General features: G+C 51.2%; 1 protein-coding gene across 2 annotated transcripts; it reads left to right on the top strand.

Annotated features, from left to right (window-relative positions):
- Positions 1-1,335: 1,335 nt before the first annotated feature.
- On the top strand, positions 1,336-23,773 carry BAG3 (BAG cochaperone 3). Of its 2 annotated transcripts, none has more exons than XM_072740229.1 (4): positions 1,336-1,704; positions 16,925-17,254; positions 18,705-19,109; positions 22,394-23,773. In XM_072740229.1, the coding sequence occupies exons 1-4, from the start codon at positions 1,519-1,521 to the stop codon at positions 23,210-23,212; spliced, it is 1,740 nt and encodes a 579-aa protein (XP_072596330.1). In that variant the 5' UTR covers positions 1,336-1,518; the 3' UTR covers positions 23,213-23,773. The 2 variants fall into 2 exon arrangements, with proteins under 2 accessions (XP_072596330.1, XP_072596331.1); XM_072740230.1 differs by having other exon boundaries at positions 22,397-23,773.
- The last annotated feature ends 481 nt before the right edge of the window (positions 23,774-24,254 follow it).

Consider the following 24,254-nt stretch of genomic DNA (forward strand, 5'->3'; position numbering starts at 1 on the left):
CAAACAACAATTTTTCACGACTGGCTTTGGTCCCTACCTTCCAAATGAAGGTCAAGATTTAAGATAGCAAGGACGAACCTGTACCCTAAAAAAGATCCAAACCCCCAAAAAGGTGATTTGTCTTTAAAGTTGTCCAGTGCAATGAGATAGTTTGTATATCTGAGATGCGAGGATGAGGGTCATAAAACCAGGGCTGACGCAATCTTTTTTTAGGCTCCGAGAAGGCAGGTGAGTTTCTATTTGCACTTGCATTTTCTCCCTGGCTTTGTTATGGTGTCACATCAACATTCCGGGAGCTCCTTAGGCCTTTGGAGGGGAAAAAAAGTGATTAAAACATACTTGAGGGACGCCAGTGTCCCCGAGGATCTTGTTCATAAGGGAGCAAAGGGGGAGGGGGGGAGTGGCGAGACTTTAGGTGAAAAGCAACGACTTTAAAGGCTCGCGATGACTTTGTTTTTATAGGAAGGAGCGGCAGCAGGCACCCCGCGCCCGAGTCCCAGTCCGGGGAACACCCACTGCGCTCCAAGCGGAGGGAGGGAGTCGGGAAACCGAAACCCGCCCGGCGCACGCCGACGACGCCCCGCAGGCGGCCCGGCCCGCCGGCCTGTCTCGGCCCCGCGCGGGAGGGGGGAGGGGGAAGGGGGGAGGGGGGAGAGGAGAGGAGGGCGGGGAGGAGGGCGGGGAGAGGGAGGAGGAGGGAGGGGAGAAGAGGGAGGGGAGGAGAAGGAAAGGGAGGGGGAAGAAGAGGGAGGAGAGGGGAGGAGAGGGAGGGGAGGGGAGGGAGGGGAGGGGAGGGGAGGGAGGGGAGGGGGAGAGGAGGGGGGGGAAGAATAGGGAGGGGAGGGGGAAGAGGAAGAGGGAGGAAGGGGAGGAGGAGGAGGGAGGGGAGGGGGAGGAGAGGGAGGGGAGAAGAGAGAGGGGAGGGGGAGGAGGAGGAGGGAGGGGAGGGGGAGGAGAGGGAGGGGAGAAGAGAGGGGGAGGGGGAGGAGGAGGAGGGAGGGGAGGGGGAGGAGAGGGAGGGGAGAGGGAGGGGAGAAGAGGGAGGGGAGGGGGAGGAGGAGTCGGGAGGGGAGAAGGAGGGAGGAGGAGGAGGAGGAGGAGGGCGCCCGCCCAGGCCCCGCCCCGCCCCGCCCCGCCCCGCCCCGCCCCGCCCCGCCCCGCCCCGATTATAGCCGATGACTCAGGGCGGAGCTCCGCATCCAACCCGCTCGCCGCCAACTTCTCTGGATGGGACCAGAAGTTTCTAGCCGGCCAGTTGCTACCTCCCTTTATCTCCTTCCCCGTTGGCAGCGGGGAGGCTATTTCCAGACACTTCCACCCCTCTCGGGCCACGTCACCCCCTCCTTTAATTCATAAAGGTGCCCGGCGCCGGCTTCCCGGACACGTCGGCGGCGCGCACCGCTCTCGACCCGCAGCGGCCGGCGAGCGACTCGGCGTCTAGAGGCCCGGACCCCGCGACCCGGCCCCCGACCCGGCCCCCGACCCGGCCCCCGACCCCGGCCCCGGCCCCGGCCCGGCATGAGCGCTGCCACCCACTCGCCCGTGGTGCAGATGGCGTCCGGCAACGGCGCCGGCGACCGCGACCCCCTGCCCCCCGGCTGGGAGATCAAGATCGACCCGCAGACCGGCTGGCCCTTCTTCGTGGACCACAACAGCCGCACCACGACGTGGAACGACCCGCGCGTGCCCCCCGAGGGCCCCAAGGTGAGCCGGCGGCCCCCGACGGCGGGGTGCGGGCCCGGGCGCACCTGCGGGCGCGCGTCCTCCGGGTGGGCCTGCTGCGCCCCACGAGCCCCGGCGGGGGGGGGGACACGGCTGAGCTCCGGAGGCCCCGCCGCGGGGACCGAGGCCCCGGTTCCGCTGGGGCGGGGGCGGGGGTGGCCTCGCAGGAACTCTGCCTCCTGAAGTCCCTCTACTCGGTCGAGTAGTCTCGGGCACAGAGTGACTCAGGGAACTGATGTGACTACATCCCCCCCCTCCCTTTTTTTGCATCTGCAGTTAAAATTCTATTACTCTTTGAAACGGTTTTCAATAAGAATATATTCTGCCCTGATTTGTTGAAAACAAGATGTTCTTCTCCCAGGCAGTTTCTGAACTAAAAGATGGGAGACTGTCTCGTGGTTGAGTGGTTGACCATTGCCTTAGGACGTTGCCTCCCACTGGCAGGAGAGAGAATGTTTTTTTGTTTTTGTTTTTGTTTTCCTAGTGACATACATTCCCTTCCTTGTTATGGTATTAAAATACGTAGGATTTGTTGCTGATACACAAATAACTAATTCAGAAGTACTTCTGTGAATGCAGCAGACGTGTGCCTCACTTACGGATTTGCAAAGATATATGCTGAACCCTTAAGAGCATGAAAATTTGGAAATAGGAATTTGGAATCCGTCTGTTAACTTAAAAGGTTACAACTAACTGTGCTGCTCTTCTAATTTTCTATGAATTTGAACTTTTTCAGAATAAAAGGCGTGGCAGATAGACGCTTAAGGGAAGGGTAATGTTATGCTATCTGGGCAGAAGTTTTAAAAAGCCATGAAGAGTTAGTCATTTGTTTCGAAGATTCAAAAATTCACAAAATTAGAGGTGGCTTATAAATCATTATTTTACAAGAGATGTTTGTATCATCCATTTTATTCCTGTGCATTTTTAAGTTAAAAATATTGATGAAAGTTTGGTGTCCAACAGTAAGATGTTTGTTGAACATTCGGCAACTTACATTTATGAGAAATTAATTGTATATTTTTATTTGAAAATTAGTCCAAGAGTATGTAAGTAGCCAGGATGGGCATAATTATATATACTTTTTTTGTGTATCTGCTCAGCCCATTATTGGGTGAAATACTGCAGTCTGCATGGATGTAAATCTTACGTGTGGTGTAAAACTATCATTTTGAGGTCTCCTTCCTACGGAGACAGGGACAGTCAGAATCTGCCAGCACCCTTTGTTGTGAGTGAAGGTCAAGTTTGAACATAGCCACTGTAAGCGCAGCCTAAACCCAGATTGCCAACACTTTGTTTTTAGAATAAGACTCACCCAGCAAGTTGAGATCTTTGTGTACCCATCCAGTGGATTGGTTAGGCTGTGGTTTCATAAACCTTTTTAAAGGGTCGGAAAAAACCAGGTTGAGTTACTATTATTCTCAACAAATAGAGAAAACAGCCACTAAATCAGAAGTCTGACACCAGAAAAGTGGACTTGAAAATTAAGTTAGAAATTTTGAAGTTGAAAGGCCCAGGAAGATCTTTCATCTCAACCTGTTTCTTTTACCGAGAAAGAAACCGAGACAGACAGTTAAGTGTGTTTCCAGAGGTCACTCAGCCGGTACTCTAGCAAAAAGAACTGCCCCAGAAGGTCCTGATAAGAGGCGGGGTATCTACTCAGAAGAAGGTAGAGGCGTCTTGAATTTTTATGAAACTGCGAAGTGTGCAGGCTGGGATGTGCCCTCCCAGCCACCAAGAACTGGTTGGTTGCCCTCTGTGCTGTGATTACTTAGATGGTAATGACTGGATGTGGCAACTCAAGAAATGAGTTCTCTACCAGTTTAACTACTTGAGGTTTATCAGCAGGGCACAAAACTCAAGGAGAGAACACACGTCCAGTTCATTGGCTCTTTGGGCTTCATTGCTTTCATACCTGTGCTCTGATACATGCAGAACCTCTGGGTGACTGATTCAGTTTCACTTGTGAGAATTACAACCTTCCTCCAGACCAAATAGGAAGGAAAATCCTTCAGTATTGTTTTATATTAGAAATTGGCTTCCTACTGTGTAATGAAAAAGGGCCCTGGAACGAAACAAAGGGCAGTTTTGGAGGAGCTGAGCTAAGCAGACCCTCTGAACATCCTTGTCTTCTAGAGGAGATTCGACCAATCAAGAGCTATTTGTTAATGCGTGAAGAACAGAGCAGGCCCTTTTTGGGGGAAGGACTGCTTCTTGGGTGTTTTATAGTCTAACCTTGTTGGTAAAGGAATGGCTCTCATGGGAAGGAAGTGACTAGAATTTTGTGTTCCTTCCTTCCTTTCTTTTTTTTTTTTTTTTTTTTTTTGTTGATGAGAGACCCAGAGAGAGGCAGAGACACAGGCAGAGGGAGAAGCAGGCTCCCTACAGGGAGCCTGATGTAGGACTCTGTCCCAGGACCCTGGGATCACTACCTGAGCCAAGGCAGACTCTCCACTGCTGAACCACCCAGGCGCCTTGAGCTTTGTGTTCCATTCAGTCTTGTACGGTTGTTGTTTCAGAGTTTATCCTCCCACACTGCCTTGATGTAAAGTGGCTGTCCCTAGTTTGACAGAGGGGGCAAGTGAGAGCAAGCGTCTTGCCCTTCTTAGAAAAGGTAAGGCAGTTACAGGCTAAGACTTTGGGCTTTATCCAGCTCCGCTCTGAGCAACTGGACCTCCCCACCTGCAGTCTTCCTGGATGTCGATTTTCTGCGCACGTGGGCTTGCCACTAATCTCCTGGCAAGTTCATTCCGGTCCAGGCCCCTTCCCTGGCAGAGACGTTGGCGCTCACTTGGGACTCTGAAGATGTGCAGCCACTCCTCCTGGCTCTCCTCTGCCTAAACAAAGACCAGATGCCTTGGAGTGTGGTGCTGTGTTGCTCTCTCACAAAGCTTCCTGGGACCAGAGGGAGACCCTCCTCTCTCTAGCAGGGCTTTGCAGATCTTGGAGGTTACCTGGTAGCACAGATTCCCAAGGCCAGCAGTCTGCTGGGAAGCCTTTTAAGAACACAGATTAGCAGCTGCGTCACTTCCCCTGTCTACCCCCCCCACACCCCCCACATTGAATCCACATTGCTCAGGGTAGGGGCGAAGAATCTGTACCTCAGAAAAGTTTCCCTGATGATTCTGATTTGGGAATCAGACTGGCATTTGGGGGCCACTGGTGGCTGGTGATCCATTTTGTAGGGGGAGGGGAGCTGCAATTTAGTGCCTGCCTTCCTGCAAGTCGGCCCTGGAATCCCTCAAGCTGTGCCTGTTTAGCATCTAACCTGCAGAGCCTTTGCAGAGGCCCTATTTTCCTTCTTGGTGAGACTCCCCTGGTTCCTGGCTCCTGCGAGTGTGAATATGGGGGTGGCAGTGCCCCGAATCAGACTCAGGGCAGTCCCAAGACCATCCTGTACCCCAGCAGAAGTGAGCCAGAGCATTCCCTTCTTACGTGTTGCCCTCCCAGGAGAAGCTCACCAGAATAATCTGACTGATTGCACTCGGGCCCTGGGAGAGAGATGTAGAAACACCCTTTCAGAGGAAATTGGAAATGTTTTGAGTTAGGATTGAAGTAGAGAGACTCATTTATTTTCTGCTTCAGGTCTAACAGAGCCTCCCGAATTTTCTTAAAGATGAGATCATTTTGCTCTCTGCAGATCGATTGCAAGCTCTTGGGCCTCTTAGCAGAATCAGGGCACAATCAGGAAATGAGGGGCCGTTCTCTCCTTTGTATTTCTAGCAAGTTGCATGATGGGGTAGCAGATTCCTTTGCAACTGATGAACAGGGATTTGTTGGGGGGGGAGGCTGAAGAACATGGCCAGATGCCTTAGATGTCTGGCTCATCCAAGACCTTCATTTTACCCTCCGAAGAATAGGCTATGTTTGGCTTATGCAAGAACTGAACATAATTCGTCCCCTGTTCTGTAGAGTAGATTTGCCCTTTACGAGGGTAAAGTCGGTACACAGGAACTGTGGCGGCATTTGACATTAGCCAGGGCAGAGGAAGGCTTAGCTGTTTGATGCTCTTGGGGCTGGTTGTGAGTCAGAAAGCTTCATGCCATCCGTGAGGCTTGATTAGCACTGTCCTCCTGTCCCCATTTCTGGAATGACACACAGTTGTCTTATATAAGGCACTATACATGTTTACTACTTCCTATTGACATTTTTAAATGGTCTGATGTTTATCATCAAAGATAGGACGTCATGTGTAACCCAAACCTATTTTTCCTCCTTCGCATTTTTGCTGCTTTAATGTTGCTCTTAAATATTTAAGACATCTTAGGCAGGAAAACTGGGAGAAGGCAAAGGCCTTGCTTATTAGGAACCTCTGAGGACCCATTAGTGTTGATGAACACTGAAGAAACCTCTGTCCACCTGATCATGGGGTTCTCAAGCCCTTCCCAGCTCCCCGTTGCTGGTTAATCGAGTCTTCACTCAGGCTCCTCTTCTGCATCCTATCTCAGACTCACAGCTGGACTTTCGAAGCTTAACCCCAAATCCTGCCCTTTGCACACGTGGGCATTGATCCCCACTGCGCACTTGGCACTGTGCAACTGTGTGAAGTATCTGGTGTTATGAAGTCTTCACATATTTCCGTGAAGATTTCTTCGGGGGCCTTGGAAGCCTGGCAGCTCGCAAAAAGCTTCATGAAAGAGAATTTCTTTAGGATAGAATGAACCTCAGATTTTTTTTGTTTGTACATATGGATACATATATGCACATATATATGCCAAACGCTGGTTGGGTGCTTTTACAAACCTTATTTCTTTAAATTCTCAGAACAGCTAAGGTGGAAACTATTAGATGCATCTGAGGCCTGTCAGCTGTGACACCACGGAAAGACTGTTGTGGCCAGAGGTTTTCCCCTCACCTGCGGGCGGGGGGTGGTGGGGGGGTCTGGAGCGGTGACAGACAGCCGTGCCACCTTGAGCCTGGCAGCTTCTCAGAACTCCTTTATGCTCAGAGCTCCCAGGCACGGCCCGGGGTGATGAGAGCCCACTTGTTCCCAGAGCCTGGGTCTCAATTTAGGAGACGGGCCCAAGTCTTCATTCATTCATTCCACCTGAAATTTACTGAAAGCCTGCTCTCTGCAAGTCCTGGCGTCCGATGCCATATGGAGGACAGGTCTGTCTCCTTGCATGCCACTCTCTGAGCAGCATTTCTGACACACACATCTCTCTGGTTGGAAGCCGGCTATCCCTGCTCAGGACTCCCTGTTACTTTGATTGGAATCTATCTTCCAAAAGGCTTCCCTGCTTTGCCCTGGGGTCGTGTCCCTGTGGGCTGAGAGTCCTGGGGGCAGCCTGCGCCTGTCATCTTTCTGCTGCTCCAAGGCTGGCAGGGTCTAGGTCTAAGGAAATGACTGTGTGTGGAGGACGGTAAAACCTGGGCCGGGCTCCGGACTGGACGGCCTGGTAAAAGAAAAGCTGTCCTTACCGAAGTGCAGGCCCGAGCCTGGGGTTGGTGGAAGTTGCTGGAAGCCTTCTCTTGGTTCCTGTGTGCTGAAGTATTGTCCTGGGCACCCCAAATGTCCCCCCGGGGAAAGGTCCCCCCCCTCTTTAAAGGTTTTACTTTATTCATGAGAGAGACACAGAGAGAGGCAGAGACATAAGCTGGGAGAAGCAGACTCCCTGTGGGGAGCCCGATGTGGACTCGATCCCAGGACCCTGGGATCACACCCTGAGCCAAAGGCAGACACTCAACCACTGAGCCACCCAGACATCCCCGCAAAGGTTCCTTTTTACTGCATTTCTAAATGGCCTTTTCTCCGCAAAGCACTTCAGTATTGATTCCCTAAGTTCATCCTTATGAGTCTGGAGAAGGTCTTTTTTTTGTCCCACCAGAGACACAGCCTCTCCGGGCAGACGTGCTGGAGAGGCTTGGAGCTCACAGCAGCCACTGCCCAGCTGCTCCAAGAGCAGCCTCAGTGCTGTCAAAGGAGTCTCTCTCTTTTCCCTATGTGGCTGGCAGTAAGACCAGACAGTACACAGTGAAGCTTCTTATTCACTGTCAGTGCGAAAAGCCCAGAATTACAGATTGCTCACTGCCTACGTCAAGAGCCCATAAACAGTACAGAGTGGCTGTCCAAGAGCTCCCAGCGCAGAGCAGTGGCCCTGGTGACTGGGGGGAGACTCGCCGCTGAAAATGCCCTAGCATCCTGTTGGAAAACAACCATTTCCTATTCCAAAATAACATCCTCAGTGTTCATTAAGGTAAATTGTAGATATTCCCCCTTCCCCCCCCCCCCCCCCCCCCCCCAGTTATTTTAAAGATTCCCCTTGGACACTGGATGGATGAGTGAATAGTTAAATCCAAACAGCAGGAGGCTGGGAAAGATGTGTGTGCAGAACACAAGGCAGCCACATCACTTTGAATCTTCCACATTTATCCTACAGACCGGGGAGTGGGGGGTGTGGGTGGGCTGGGGGACCAGCTCTCCTGCCCTGACAGAGCTGGGTTTTCTCCTTCCGGAGGCCCCATGCTGGGCGCATGGGGCTGTGGTGAGTCAGAATTGAGCGGAGCACGGGCACTGTACTGTCGGCACTGTCGGCACTGTCGCCTGCGCTGCCTCAGCCAGGCAATGACTCAGCACCAAGCACTGGCTCCCTGGCCCAGAGCACACTTGAACTGAATGTTCCAGGTCTTGAGCCTCAGCCCAGCTCGACTGGGCAAAACGAAATGCCTTCTCCCCTGCTGTGTTTTACCCTGGGAAGATGAAGCGTTTGAAGACATTAGCCACAAACAGCTATTATTACAGAGTGTACAGGTGTGGCAGGAATAGCGAAAGGGTTAACATACCCCTGGCCTCAATGTCCGACAAACCTGAGTTCTAGTGATCTCAGATAAATCACTCATTCTCTCTGAACCTCAGTCTCCCCTTCCGTAAAATGGGAACGCAGTTGTACCTGTCCAGCAGGATTGCGAGGATCAGGGGGCTAGTGCATGGGCAGTGATGAGTCTGGGCCTGACTGGACACGTGTATGGTCCCTGGAAACCATCACAGCTTCCATGAAGAAGGAGGGGGTACATCACAAAGGCAGACAGATCTGGCTGGACATGGGTCTGTTGGCTCCAGGCAGGCCTCAGTTCTTTTTTTTTTTTCCCAGAAGCCAGGCCTCTTATCCCCCTGTGCTACCTTAGCTGGCTGTCTTTCCTTTAGTGTCTAGATGCCCTCAGCATCACTCAGGGACACAGCAGAGGGGTCAGATGAAGGCCATTGGGCCTTCTGGGGCTTCAATCAAACCTACAGCCCACAGCCCCAAACAGCTTCCTCCCTGATTTCATCCCTGATCCCTCAGCCAAGATAGGCCAGGAGGCATTGTGTTCCCTGGACTCTACTGCATCGGGTGGCGTGTTTGCCTTCAATCTTGACTCCTTTAGGGGAGTGTCTCCCTCCACATCTCTGTACAGACCCCAGGACAGTTGCCAGGCAGGAGCTAGGTGCCAAGTCAGTGTTGTGGGGAAACTGAGTCACGTTAACTAGGGGGCTGGCCACTTACACAGCTGTTCTGGACCTAGCTCTAAGGGGTGGAAATGTCACTGCAGGTAGAAGGAGAAGGGGGTTTGCTAATTGCCACCACCCCCTTGAGGGAGTGTGATTGTTGGAGCAGCTGCTTAGGGTGGGGAGGAGAGTCCCCAGGAATTCCCCTCCAGGCATTTCCCTTGGTTAAAGGGGTGCTTGCCCTAGCTGCAGTTGGCGAATTGCAGATTGCAAGGGGATGGTGATTGTTTTGTACAAAATGCATATCTAGTGAAGTCCTGAACCCCGATACCAGCAAACAACTTGTATAGTTGGTGTCTAGCAGCAGCAAGTGATGGGTCAGTGTTCCATCTTTGTATGGACCAGTTGTTGAGAAACCCATGGAAATGAACCATGAGGGAGTCTCTTTATGTAACTTGAGACAGTTTGCTTCCAGGTACGGAAATTTCAGGTATTTTTCCATCTGTGATTGCGTGACTTCAGGTCACTAGAGCAAGTGTCCCTACTCCTTTTTTCTGAAGAGGAACTAGCTAGGTTTTCAATTCTCTGAAGCTGGGCATTAGGTGACCGGGGTTCTCCACCTGGAAACTGCCTGAAATGATCTTGGGCCACACCTGCCACATGGAATCCTTGAGGAGGACTTTGGGGGTGGGGGAAATGGGGGGCTGGGATGGGGGCTGATGCTGAAATGCCAGCTGTGGTCTGAGGTGCCTGGCCTGGAAGGTGCTCGAACACCCTGCTGGGAGACCTACTGAGACTATTGGTGAGACACCAGGAGAGGTTTTGCTCCCCGACAGATCCTCCTACCCCAGCCTGGCCCAGGGTTTTCCTGAGGTTTCAGGGGCAGGAGTGCAAGGATCCATAGTCAGTGCAAGGTGGGTGTGGATTTGTCTTCAGGGCAGGTCCCTTCAGAGTCGCTGGGGTGGGGACTTCTTAGAGGGGAGGGGAGTTGAGGGCTCTGCCCCTGGAGCGTTGGGCTGTGTTTGCTTCCAGATTGTAAAGCATTAGGTATAGTTCCTGGTAGAGAAAATGGCACCCTTGCTAATTAGTGGCCTTAAGACTTTCAAGTAGGGCATCTGGGTGGCTCAGTGGTTGAGCGTCTGCCTTTGCCTCAGGTCATGATCCTGGGGTCCTTGGATCGAGTCCTGCATCAGGCTCCCTACTGCTTTTCCCTCTGCCTGTGTCTCTGCCAGTCTTTCTCTCATGCCTCATTCTGTCTCTCATGAATGAATAAATAAATAAACTTAAAAGAAAAAAAAGACGCAGGTAAAGGGGCTCCTAACCTAACCGGGTTATTACCAACCGGGAGACCACTAAAGTTTTTAGCCATTGTACACTGAGGCTCAATCAACTGTTGCTTTGCGAAGCTGGGTCTGTCAATAAAGATTTGTGGAATGAAGGAACATGATTGTGTAGGGCTCAGTTTACAAAGACGTTCTTGTGCCTTATTTCACTTAAATTTTGGAGAAATCCCTGGGAGGTGTGGGGATTTTTACAGCTGGAGAAACTGAGTCTTGGTAGTTGGGAGTCCTGTCGGAGGGCCGAGTTGGTGAGCAGCAGGGTAGCACTGGAGCTCAGGATGACAGCTTGAAGTCCAGGGCTCATGCCCATTCATTCCTGCTCGGTTGCTCACGGTTGCACAGAGAAGAGGTGTTAAGTTTCATCCTATAGAAAGTTCTCCCCAGTAGGGACACATTGGGACACCTGTCTCAGTGATCCTGGGATAAAATATGTGTGCTTTGATAACAAGCAATCGGATAAAGCCTTTAGTCGCCTATCACTGGGCTGTGTCCAGAATTTGTGGTCAGCACAGACTCTTGTCTTACCGGGAGCAATGTACAAAGACTTCTGTGGAGGTAGATGTTGCTTGCTATTCAGAATTTACCTGGCAACCAATATGTGCCCAGACTTGGGCGGAGGGAGAGACCCTTTATGACAGTCCAGTGGAAACTGGAGGAATTTTGAATTTGGCTGTGGGACATAGCAAATTGGCAATAATAGTGATTAATTCATTTAAATGGCCTAAACATACCAAACAGAACATTTTGGAAGGATGTTGAAGCTCAACTCTTTGTGCTTTAGAAGTAAGTTTTTCTTTTGTTCCCTGGCTGATAGGAGTGAGTCAAGCTACTTCATTTTGATCCAGGTCCTAGATATATGGGGAGCTCAGGATTTCTGTTTTCCTCCATTTTTTTTTTCTTTGTTTTAGAAGTTTTGAAGTGTCATTAATAAAAGTCAACACCTGAATGCTATGAAGGTTCTTCTGGCCTCAAAACCCAGTTACTGGATCTGTGTCCTACTTGAGACTCTAGGGCTATGGAGGCAAAGTGTTATGGGGCAGCCCTAAAAGTTAACCTTGTTACTCTTACCCTTCATTCAGACCACATTGATGGGAGCTGTGACTTGTAGGTGCTGAGAACACTTTTGAGAGAGCTGTGCCATGGAGTTGAGGTTGGGGGTTTACAGGAGGGCTGTTTTCAGGGTTATAGAGGCCACTCAGTGTACAGGGAACTGATTATGGAGACGTCAAGGCAAACCCTGGTCCCCCTCTGTCCCCAAAGCCTCTAAGACCATGAAGGTGCAACATCCCAGTGCAGTGGTTGGCATATGGCGGGTTGGTACCCAAGAGCTGCTGGTTTTGACCTGTTTTAAGGCACAGGAAGTCCTGGGGCCCTGGGTGGCACAGTCGGTTAAGCAACTGACTCTTGGTTTTGGCTCAGGGTTGTGAGATTGAGCCCCATGTCAGGTTCTGTGCTCAGCGGGGAGTCTGCTTGAGTTTCTCTTTGTCTGCCCCTCTGTTCTTTGCTCTCTCTCTCACTGAAATAAATAAGTCGTTATTAACAGTGAAAGAATCTTAAGGCACAAGAAGTCCTTCCGGGGGATCAGTGGCCGCCTCTTCATTTGGGGCCTGAAACATTGGGACACCTTGAATCCCAGTGGCTTCCATTATGGTTTAACTGAACACAGTTAAGAGTGGTCATCTTTAAATTTATATGATGTCAACTTTTCCTTGTTTTTGAGCTTTCTGTAGATGTTTAGAGCTAGAGGGGATATTGGAATAAGAGCCATGAAGAATGCCAGAGTGGGAAGGAACTTCACGTAGATGAGTGTTTCTCACTGCGGTCCTCCTTAGGCTTCACCACATACCTACTGAATCAGACTTTCTTGGGGTTAGCCTTAGGGTATGCATTTTATGCATTTTTAGGGTGCTCCTGTTGCCCCCTAGAATCTGAGAACTGCTGCTTCACAGAGTCTCTGGGCCTTGCCTTCATTTTGCGACTGAGGAAAGTAAAGTCCGGAGAGGAGATGTGAGCTCCTTATATAACATGTATATGTAGGGACAGATCCAGGATTAGGACCAAGTACAGTCTATTTCCACATCTCTTAGCTGCCCCCTTAATGTCCACATTTTTATTAAAAACCAGCAGCAAAGCTCTGGTGCTCTTAAGACACGATCTTAAGCAAACAAGACTTGCATAAGTCCAAGGGCTTAGAATCTGACCTCAAGCTTCTCTAATAATAATACCTTGTACTTAATAGGGCAAATTTTGGCTTGTCTGGGGTAATTTTTCTTGCTTTTTATCCTGACCATCTCATGGATGCCCTAAGATGCACCTCAAGATTTTACTGCAGTGCAAAGCAAGGGAGAATGAACCAGTTCATATTAAATGAATGTAGTGAGATAAGCAGTGAAAGTCTTCATTCCTAATCGGATCTTGTATATAGGGATTCCTGACGTCTTTGCCCAAAGATAGAGATGGTGAGCTGAGCTGCACTGGAAAATAGTTCCTGGAGTGCCACCATTACTCCTTAAGAAGCTGCATGGCAGGCGGTGGTGAGGAGGACCTGCAGTGGCCTGCCTGGTCAGGTGATCACAGCTCCCCCCTTCCTCCCCAGAAGCGTAACCCCCAGGGGGTGGCCCCTGGTCCCCACTGAGGTCAGAAGGGGGCAAGTAATGAGTTCCAGATGGAGGATGCTGGTCTGGCCAATAGGCTTTCTCTGGATGTGCTGGAACTTTTTAGGGGACTGAGGAGCCATGTTCTCATATTCTACGAGAATCATGACTATTAGACGTTTGTCTCTTTGACTTTTTTCATTTATTTGCAAGTAGGCTCCACGCCCAGCTTGGAGCTCAGTGTGGGGCTTGAACTCACGACCCTGAGATCAAGACGCTTCACCAACTGAGGCACCCAGAAGCCCTACTTGTTTCATTTTTTAAAAAATTTTTATTAGATTGTAATGAAAACCACCATAGAAGACAGGAAGGGCAATTTAACTCTCTCACATGGTGCTTTTTTAGATCTTAGTCTAGGCGGGAGCTTCATTTCTGGTTTAAATTATTCGTTCGTGTAGAAGTGTTTATCCTTCTGTAAAGCTGGGGTGGTTTTTCTACTTCCTCAAGCAGTGTTTTTCTAAACAAAACCGTGATCAGACTGGAATGGGAGCATTCTTTTTGATAGGAGACTCACAAAGAGACGTGTGGTTGTTTATTACATGGCATAAAGGGGTGGCCTCACCTGGAACCCCGAGTGCAGAACCTTGGGGTGTCCAGACCTCCCCTAACCATGCCAGCTGGCGGCACCATCTTCCAGTGGACCCCAGGCTCAGAGCTGGAGTCTTGGTAGTGGCCCTTCCCCCTTGGTCCTGCCATCCTGCCGCCATGGAGGCCTTCCCACCCTTTCTCCTCCTGCTGGCCTCCCTCGGTCACTCTCCCTTTCCATGCCCTCAGCCCTGCTTTGCCCTCACCTCCTTTCCTGACTGCCTGACTCCTCCCCTCATTTCCTGACGAGGCCTGGTTTCTCCTTTCGGTTCCAACTGTGTGCTGAGGCATCTCTTGTCAGCTGCTCGGGATGTGTCTGTCAGGCCCGTGCCCCCTGCCTTCTTCCGCTCAGCACCACCTTCGTGTGCTGCCCCTTTCCCTCTGATGCTTGGACAACACACACCCCTGTCTCCCAATGACCACAGCTTTTCTCCACCGATGACCAAACCCAGGCCCAGGTGTAGTATTGGCTCCAGGAGGCAGGCCCAACTGCTCTCCCTTCCTCCCACCTTCCTTCCCGGCATCCTTTCTCTTTTATTTGTACAAAATATATTCAGTGAGATGCATAAAATGAGCAACTCTTGGCAGGCAGCTGCTGCCTCGCCTTCTGGATCCAGGGGCTTCCCCCAGGAGGAGCCCAGCCTCAGCCGCCAGGTCCATCTAAGGTTTCCGGGCCCTGGAAGGGGCTGAGTTGGAGGCACATCTAACAGCCGACTCTGCGGGGGTGGTGGGGTTGGCAGCCCTCGCCTGCTCAAAGGGGATAGTGTGGGTGGAATGCGGTGGGGATGGGCCATGGGGAGGGGAGATCCAGGGAAGTGTATACTTTGATAGGTTTGTAGGTAGGTTTGCACCTGTTTGCCACCAGGCTGAAAAAGAACATTTCCATCCTCAGAAGGTTCAAGGCCCTCCCAGTGACTCCCATTACCTCCGGGGCAGCCACTACTCTAAGTCGTCTACCCGCTTTCTTCAAACACCTTGGGGTCTGCGCAGCATGCTTCGTGCCTTTTTTGGGGAGAGAACCGACATGCATGCTGCCTTCCGGCGTCCTTCCCGCAGGTGCTCTCAGAAAACCTCCAGCAGGGGATCCCTGGGTGGCGCAGCGGTTTGGCGCCTGCCTTTGGCCCAGGGCGCGATCCTGGAGACCCGGGATTGAATCCCACATCGGGCTCCCAGTGCATGGAGCCTGCTTCTCCCTCTGCCTATGTCTCTGCCTCTCCCTCTCTCTCTCTCTGTATGACTATCATAAATTTAAAAAAAAAAAAAAAAAAAAAGAAAACCTCCCGCAGACCTGCGAGATGGGGGTGGCCGGCTCCCTTTCCTGGATAAGGGAATCGAAGCTCACAGGTTAAGAGCATGATCCCAGATCCCAGAACCGTTACTAACGGAGGTCGCAGTGAACGGGCACCCTGTCCAGGACAGCCCCGCGCAGCGAGACAAGCCCGTGCTTTCCGGGGGGTTTGGCTTGCTGCCTGTTTGATGCTCTTCAGCATCATTGATGCTCCCTGTCGCGGGAGCCCGAGGTGGTGCCACATGAGCCCGTGGTGCCCAGCACCTGAGGAGCAGGGTGGTCACCAGGGGGTGGTGAGGGGTGGGGGCTTCCTAGCCGCCCTGCCGAGGACTGTGCCGGTGCTGTGGCTGGGAGGGGGCAGTGAGCCCCCAGGCAGCCAGCAGGGAGGACGCACAGCGCTCGTCCGGGCCCCTGCTTCGGGCCGGAAGGGGCCCCCAGCGACGGGACGACAGGCCCACGTGGCGGGCACGGAGTTTCCTCAGCGCCTCTTGCTGCCTCCCTTCTGGTGCCCGTCTCACGGCAGGAATTGGCTTCTGAATGTGAGGCCTGGCCCCGCTGCCTGCTCCTGGGTGACCTGAGAGCTAAGCAGGCTAAAATAATGCCGCCACCCCGAGCACGTGGGCATTCTAATCTGAGAGTGCCTGTCTGCTGGTGTCCCCAAGGACACAGCGACACCCTTGCCTCTCCTGTGTGCGGGAGGCCCGGGGCAGGGGCTCAGCAGGAGGGAAGCACTTGACTGGGGTCTGGAAGAGCGAAGTTCCAGGGTCCACCACCACCGACTGCTGCACACAGACACAGAAACCAGGCACGTTCCAATGACCGGTCACTCCGAGACGCACATCAGCTCTCCTTCTCGTGACTGGTTTTGCGGCAAGTGAGCCTTAGACCCCGCGAGCTCCCGGAGTGTCAGGCTTTGGCATTTGTTCGAGAGACACCACCTTCAGGCAGGATCACATTCTCCATTGTCATAGTTGACGTCCCCAGATGTGTGTGAGTGGCTTCCTCCTCTGTAAAGCAGGGCTCAGGAGATAGTCAAGGCTGGCAGCCTTGGGGTGGCGGGGTCCCTACCGTGGTTGCTCAGCCTGTGATGAGAAATGACATTGCCCCGTGAGTGACTGAAGTGACTGACCGGCCTTGTTGTCTGAAACAAGATCTTTCTCTGCGGTACATCTGGAACTTGGCCTTCTCAAGGGTCCCAAAATAGCCAGGCGGCTGAAGGGACAACTTCATGAGAGGACACGAGAGGGACCCCAGCCACTCCTCACCAGAACAGGCTTTGTCGGCATCGTCAGACCAGCATAATCCACCCTCCGTAATTTGTTCTACTGGGCTGCCCGCGTGTGCCTTCTTATCTCCCTTTCTTGCAGCTTGTCCTCAAAATGTCCCTAGGTAGGCAGCCTTGCCCCACTGCCACCCCTGTGCAACGATGTCCAGGCTGGGTCCCGTGTTGTTAGGAAACGCTAGGACCTTTGAGGAAGCAGGGAGGCTGGCTGTAATTTAGTGAGTTGGACTTGACTCATCCTCGCACCTTCTGATCTGGGTCTGTGACTTGGGGGACGGTCAGTGGCTCTCCTACATAAAGCTGCTGGTTGTCACCATAAAAGAAGCCTGTCTGACCAGTTTGGGAAATTGGGACCTTTTCCTGCTCATTGGCTTTCTCTGTGGCTCACCTGCTTTCTCTTGATGCCCCAAATCCATACAGCAGCCTTGTAGGGGAGGGGATATCTGGCAGGGGGAGAGGGTGCCTGTGAGCAGCCTTGCTCTCTGTGCGTCTTGGCTGATGCCCAGTGGTGGCGGGAGGGGGGGTGGGGACTCACTCCGGAACATGGCACTTCGTGCACCACATTTTTGCCTCTATGGGGTGTTTTCTCCCCAGTTCCTAAGCAGACCGTTTCTCCTGTTTGTGTTGTAGGAAGCACCGTCCTCTGCAAATGGCCCTTCCCAGGAGGGCTCCAGGATGCTGCCCCCCCGTGAAGGCCACGCCGTGTACCCCCACCTCCGGCCGGGCTACATTGCCATTCCTGTCCTCCACGAAGGCGTCGAGAGCCGGCAGCCGCGTCCTCCCTTTGTCTGTCCCCAGCCGGGGACACAGCGCTTCCGAACCGAGGCGGCCACAGAGGCTCCTCAGAGGTCCCAGTCCCCTCTGCGGGGTGTGGCAGAGGGAACCCAGCCAGATAAACAGTGTGGACAGGCGGTGGCAGCAGCTGCAGCGGCCCAGCCCCCAGGCTCCCACAGACCTGAGGTAAGGAGGGCAGGCCCCAGACCCTGGGCCAGGCACATGCTAGCATGCGGGGCACCTGGGCCTGGCCTGCGGAGTGGAGGCCACCCTGCAGAGACAGCATGGCAGCCCCACAGTGTCCCCCAGCATTCCACAGGTGTGGGAGCCCACAGGGAGGGTCATGGCTTACTTTTGTGGTTGAGAAATTGGGGTTCAGAAGGGTAAACCGCTTGGTCCAAATGCTTAAAGGTGGAAGTGTGGCCTTTCGGGGGCTGGAAGCCTGGCCTTCTGGCTCCTGTCTGGGGCTCCTTACTCCTCCTGGGCTTTCTGTGTCAGAAACACAGGGATAGTGATGGGTTATTTCCTTCAGTTCCGTACTTAAAGGTAAATATTAACTGCATGGAGCTGGTTTGATAGGAAAATGAGGCACATACCTGCCCGCACAGTGTCCCATGGTTTAAAAAGAAACCCAAAATTAAAGAGTCAGGAAGTCAGCTGCTTGACGGCAGGGTTTTATTTTTAAGCCTGAAGCCAGTGCTTCAGTGCACTAATATCTAAAGAGTTCTTAATCCAGTTCTTAGCTGGGATTTGAGAGCCAGTGGACCCCAGAAGGATTCCTGAGCAGTAAGCCCTTCCGGTTTCCCTGCCTGCAGATTGTCTGCTGATGTCCGCTGCCGCTGCTCGTGAACACAGATTCTCGCTCTGTGTCTGTGGCCAGAGTTAGCACCGCCTTCTTCGGCTCTATTCTTTTCCTTTCTTGAAGGAGTACCTGTATTTGTAATATTTTGTTGTGAAAATCCAAAGTGACAAAATAATCAGATAAATCTTAATCAAATTGGAGCTAACAGGGCTTTTTGAAGCCAGCTGGGGAAACACGCACTTGGTTTTCTAGGTGGTCTAGGGGCTGGCCAGCTTCCGGGCACGTGATATGTGCTGCTCCCCACATCCAGAGACATCAGTGTGTGGCCCTGAAGCTGAAGCACATCCACGGATTATTTTACTGAATCTTTTAGTCAGCTCGGGGTGGCAGGGGCATCTTTTCCATGCTTTAGATGCTCAAAAGGCTATGAAGGGGCACCTGGGTGGCTCAGCCAGTTAAGCATCTGCCTTCGGCTCAGTTCATGATCCCAGGGTCTTGAGATCGAGCCCAACATCAGGCTCCCTGCTCAGCGGGGAGTCTGCTTCTCTCTCTCCCTCTGCTGTGCCCCACCCCTGACCTGTCCCTGTGCGCAAGCAAGTGCTCTCTCAAATAAATAATTAATTTTTTAAAAAGGCAGTTGAGCTGGTAAGAGTTAGAATGCTGGCCACTTGGCTCTAGAGCCTCAGGTCCTTGCAGTACTTTTTTTTTGGAGATGGAAAGGTTTATAAGCGGAAGGCTGTATTAAACGTTTTACCCTGAGCAGGCACATAAGGAGGCGAGGTTGGAGCACCAAGGCAGAGGGTCACTCATTCTTCTACTCTTTGTGTCTTGCAGCGATCCCAGTCTCCAGCTGCTTCGGACTGCTCATCGTCGTCCTCCACAGCCAGCCTGCCCTCCTCCTCCAGCAGGAGCAGCCTGGGCAGTCACCAGCTCCCCCGGGGCTACATCCCCATCCCCGTGATACACGAGCAGAATGTTGCCCGGCCAGCAGCCCAGCCTTCCTTCCACCAAGCCCAGAAGACCCACTACCCGGCTCAGCAGGGTGAATACCAGACCTACCAGCCAATGTACCACAGGGCCCCGGGGGACGACTGGGAGCCCCGGCCCATGCCGGCAGCGTCCCCATTCCGCTCACCTGCCCGGAGTGCATCCAGCCGGGAGGGCTCTCCGGCCAGAAGCGGCACACCAGTGCACTCCCCTTCGCCCCACCGTGTGCACACTGTGGTCGACAAGCCTCAGGTACGGAGTTGGTGTTCACGGGCCGACCGACTCCAGCAGCTTCTCTGCCGAGGCTGAGGAGCTCCGTGTGGGTGCCCTGGTTCCTCCGTGGGCCTTCACTAGCTCACATGCGTGTTACTTGGGGAAAGTGAGATTCTGGAATTGGCTGATTATCAGCAGAAATGCAGGACTGGTACTGGGAACGCTCAGTACTTTCTGCAGCTTTTGTTCATTTGTCATTGCAGCTGCCTTTAGACAGAACCTCCCTCACCTCAGCGAGAGACAGCTGGGCAGCATGTAGGGTGTCACACATGTGGGGCCCGGCTATCTTAGCACCCACCACACTTTGTCAGGGCTCTTCAGACCCCTTGCACACTGCAGCCACAGCCTCATCTCCACCTCTCCTTCCTCACGGATGCCCCTTCTCCACTCTACAGGCCCTTTCTATTCTTCATCTGTGCATTTGCTCTTGCTGAACCAGCTCCCAGAAATGCCATCACACTCCAGGTTCTCCCCATCCTCCAAGGGACCAGCCAGTTTTGCCTCTTCCATGAAACCTACTCCTCTTTCTCACAGCATCCCTTCACAGTCCTTTAGGGCTTGGCATGTGTTATGCTGTGCATTCCGAAAGTGTTCAACATCTTACTTGCTGAGCTCGGCTCTGAGCTTGATGACAGGGACAAGCCTTCTACCTCTCTCCTTGGTGGTAAAGGACAATGTTGCTGGTAAAGGACCGGCCTGCCAGCTGACCGGGAAACCTTCCGGCGTGGGGAAGTTGCAAGCACAGACCTGTTCATCCTTCAGGGGCAACTCGTAGGGCACATCCTGGAAGAGGAGGAGGTCATGTAGCTTATTAGCAAAGCCTTGAACAACCCCGGGCCCCCCAACTTGAGCAGCCAAATTGGTTCTCTGCCATAGTTTTTAGAAGGAAAGCCCCTTGTAGGCAAATGCAGGATGTCTTACTATAAATAGTGACAGCACCCTCCTGTGGTTCTTTTTTTAGTTTCTTTATTTGGAAATAATTTCAACCTTACAGAGGAATTACAAGAATCCTACAAAGAAACCCAATACCCCCTTCATCCACATTCACCGTTAACATTCTGCTGTATTTGCTTGCCATTTCTTGTTTCTATATGTATTATCCATGTGGTTTCTTTGTTGGAGATGTAATTATAGATACGGTGCCCCTCTACCCATAAATAATTCAGGAAATATTTTCCTAAGAAGGACCTCATCCATAACCACAGTTCAATTATCAGAATCAGGAAATTTAACGTCCTTACCACACCGTCATCTGATACACAGTCCACTTTCAAATCTCCTTGATAGCGGTTTTCCCTGTTCCAGGATCTAATCTAGGATCATGAGCACTGCATTTAGATGTCCTTTCTCTTCAGTCTCCTTCATTCTGGAACAGTTCTTCGGACTTCCGTTGCTTTTGTGACCTTGACTTTTTCAAAGAGTACACAAGCCGTGGAGCCCTCAAGAGTTTCCAAAGTCATTTTTCTTACTCGGAGATTGTTTTAAAACCCAGAGAGGGATGTGTGCCTGGTTGCCAAGTGGTTGAGGGCATCCGCGCTGGCGAGATGTCTGGTAGAGAAGGTGTTGCTGGCGCTCAGATGGCTAAGTAGCCACTAGATCCCAACTTTGGCTCAGGGAATCTCGGGAAAGCAGTGCCCATTCGCAGAGCTAGAAATGCTTCTCCCTGTGTCTTTCCTATATATTTCCCATAATCAATGAAACTATTTAATCCTATTTCTTCCTTAATCTTGTTTGTAGTACCCTCCCTTTTAGTGCTTGTTCAGAGATTTCTTTTTGAAGGTTTGCAAAGATTGGACCTAACTGAATATTATAGTGGTAAAAATTTAGTATTTTAAATTGAGAGTACTTCAGAAATCATGTAGTCTATTACTTCCCAGTTGATGAAATTAGGATGTGTGAGATTTAAGAAGTTTGGCTAAAACACTAATTAGAAAAGCTATACTCATCCCTCTGTGTATTGCAACATTATTCACAATAGTCAAGATATGGAAGCTGCCCAAGTATCCATCGATAGATGAATGGATAAAGCAGATACTGTGTACATATACAATGGAATATTACTCAGCCATGAAAAAGAATGAAATCTTGCCATTTTACAACAACATAGATAGACCTAGAGGGTATTAGGTTAAATAAAATAAGTCTAAGAAAGATAAATACCATATGATTGCACTCATAGGTGGGATGAAAAAAACAAAACAAAAGAGCAAACAAGAAAGCAAGTAGACTCATAAATACAGAGAACAAACTGATGGTTGGCAGCAGGGAAGTGTGTGTGGGGATGGGCAAAATAGGTGAAGGGAATTGGGAGGTACAAACTCCAGTTACAAAATCATGGGCATGAAAAGTACAGTGGAGAGAGTATAGTCAATAATATTGTGATAACAGATGGCGACTGTACTTACCATGGTGAGCACTGCGTAATGTATAGAACCGTCGAGTCACTGTGTTGCGCTGCTGAAACAGCATTGTGTGTCAACTCTACTTCAGTAATAAAAAAGGGGGTGAGGTATCCACTGAAATGCTAGAAGAGGGAAGATACTTGTTTTAAATATAGCTCATTCTAAAAATTTTCACTTGCAGTTACATTAAAAAGCACGTCAGCCTATATGGCCAGAAGTCAGTGTGGAGACGCACAGCTAAGAGTTGGCTCTGGCACAGATGTGCCCAGCGAAATTCTCACAGTTAACTATTTTGGGCATCTTGCTTATTCTCAGAAAAATACATCAGTCTGGGCAGAAACCACTAGGCTGTCACGGATTAAAAAAAAAAAAAAAAAAAAGATTACAACGTGTCTGAAACAGGAGAGGGACCGTCACACCCTGAAGAGAGACTGTCCACACAGTGTGAGGAAGGGGACATGTGGCAGGTATACCTCCATGGCTGCATCACCAAGATTCTGAGTCACGCAGGACTCTGCTTTGAGCTAAACTAGCTCAGCAGTCAGTGAGGTGTTTGGTATTTTCATTTTTGAAAACTATATTGGTTTTCTTTTTTGTTGCCCTAAGAATACTGTCCACAGAAAAGTTCAGTGAGTGGTGACAGACACACAGTCCAAGGTGATGAATGGAAATGAATGGTCTGGTCACACACATGATCAGAATGTTTGAATTTTGTAACAGTGCATGGTTGACTTTAAAAATCCCTTTTGCACCGTTAAAGCCATTCCCCAGTTTTCTGTACCCTCAGTACTAGCTACCAACAACTGCCTGTGACTCTCAGCCAGTCATTAAAAATATCTTTGTGTCCTTGCTTCTCCTCAGCAGCCCATGACTCATCGAGAATCTTCACCTGTTCCCCAACCTGAAAACAAACCCGAAAGCAAGCCAGGCCCAGTTGGACCAGATCTGCTTCCTGGACACATCCCGATTCAGGTGATCCGCAAGGAGGCAGATTCCCAGCCTGTTTCCCAGAAGCCCCCACCCCCATCTGAGAGGGTGGAAGTAAAGGTTCCGGCTGCTGCTCCGGCTCCTTGTCCTCCCAGCTTCACCCCTCCTGCTGTCCCCTCGTCCCCCAAGAACGTGGCTGCCGAAGAGGGGGCAGCCCCTGGCCCTGTCCCCGCAGAAGCCGCACCTCCCAAACCAGGAGAAGCTGAGGCACCCCCAAAACACCCAGGTGTGTTGAAAGTGGAAGCCATCCTGCAGAATGTGCAAGGGCTGGAGCAGGCTGTGGACAACTTTGAAGGCAAGAAGACGGACAAAAAGTACCTGATGATAGAAGAGTATTTGACCAAAGAGCTGCTGGCCCTGGATTCGGTAGACCCCGAAGGACGAGCTGATGTTCGTCAGGCCAGGAGAGATGGTGTCAGGAAGGTTCAGACCATCCTGGAAAAACTTGAACAGAAAGCGATAGACGTCCCGGGTCAAGTCCAGGTTTATGAACTCCAGCCTCGCTCCCTTGAAACCGACCAGCCACTGCAGGAGATCATGGAGATGGGTTCCATGGCAACAGACAAGAATAAGAAAAGTGCTGGAAATGAAGAAGATCCCAAAACTGAAACCCAGCAGCCAGAAGCCAAAGAAGCAGCAACTGCAAACCCCGGTAGCACGACGGACACAGCTGGAAACCCAGCCGCACCATAGTCTTCTCCGCTCAACACAGCAGACCCGGGCACTGGGAACTGCTGGTGTGCTTTAGGGAATTTTAAGTTGCATGCATTTCAGGGACTTTAAATCAGTTTGTTTTTACTCTTCGTAGGCGCTTGGTACACAGTAACTTGGGTGGAGGCCAAACACACTAATTAAAGGGCTAAAAGGAAAATGATGCTTTTCTTCTGTATTCTTATTCTGTATAAATAAAGCAGTTGCTTGTTTCAGAAGTTAACCCCATTGCTTGTTGTTGGGGCCCTCTCTGTGCACGGGCACCACATGTTAGCCATGGTTGTAAGCTGTCTTCGTGTAGCTCTGGCCCGAAGGAGGTTTCTGGCTGGTAGATGTGGTGTTAATTTCCCATCGCACAAATATGGAATCCATTTTTCAGAAATGTTGCCCTTTGGATGGGATGATTTTCTTCATCTCATAGCTAAAATAGCTAACTTTAGATAGAATAAAATGTGCAAGGAGCCCTAGGAATATCTGTATGTTGGATGACTTTAATGTTACGTTAAGAGAAAAAAGAAAATAAAGTAATAATATAACTCAAAATGGTTTTTTGTTTGTGTGTGTGTGTGTGTGTGATCTCTAAAGTTTTGAGGAAGGGCAGCATCAAGATTGTGTCTCATTGGCTTCAGTGACAGTCAATAGCAGACTCATTTACAGGCCAGCTCTGGGATCTAGGACCTCTCTCTTGGCCCAGCTCATGAGAGAATGAGTGTCACATTTCATCCTCAGATTGCAGCTGTTAACCTGGGAAGACCCAGGGCTGTGCACCCAGGTGATGGGAAGGTACCTGTTCGGATTGGCGCAGCCCCGGGGCCACTCTGGCAGCATCTCTGCTCACCTGGGGCCTTGGGCTGCCATCAGGCCTCCGCAAGGGCTGGGATGGGTCAGATGTGCACACAGGAAAACCAGTTGCTCGTGTTGCCCAAGGCTGACCAAAGTTTTCTGCGCACAGTCCAGGTCACTGGGGTTGAGAATGTGTTCTGTGAGAGTCTCAGGCTCATCTTTATCTGACGCTTCTCTGAGT

Source organism: Vulpes vulpes, chromosome 15 (assembly GCF_048418805.1).
Source record: "Vulpes vulpes isolate BD-2025 chromosome 15, VulVul3, whole genome shotgun sequence".
Taxonomy (NCBI): domain Eukaryota; kingdom Metazoa; phylum Chordata; class Mammalia; order Carnivora; family Canidae; genus Vulpes; species Vulpes vulpes.

Bases quoted from the DNA above. Each gene is read 5' to 3' on its own strand.
- BAG3 (XM_072740229.1), top strand. From the start codon at position 1,519: ATGAGCGCTGCCACCCACTCGCCCGTGGTGCAGATGGCGTCCGGCAAC. The intron at 17,255-18,704 runs GTAAGGAGGGCA...TGTGTCTTGCAG, and splicing joins CAGGCTCCCACAGACCTGAG to CGATCCCAGTCTCCAGCTGC. The intron at 19,110-22,393 runs GTACGGAGTTGG...GCTTCTCCTCAG, and splicing joins CTGTGGTCGACAAGCCTCAG to CAGCCCATGACTCATCGAGA.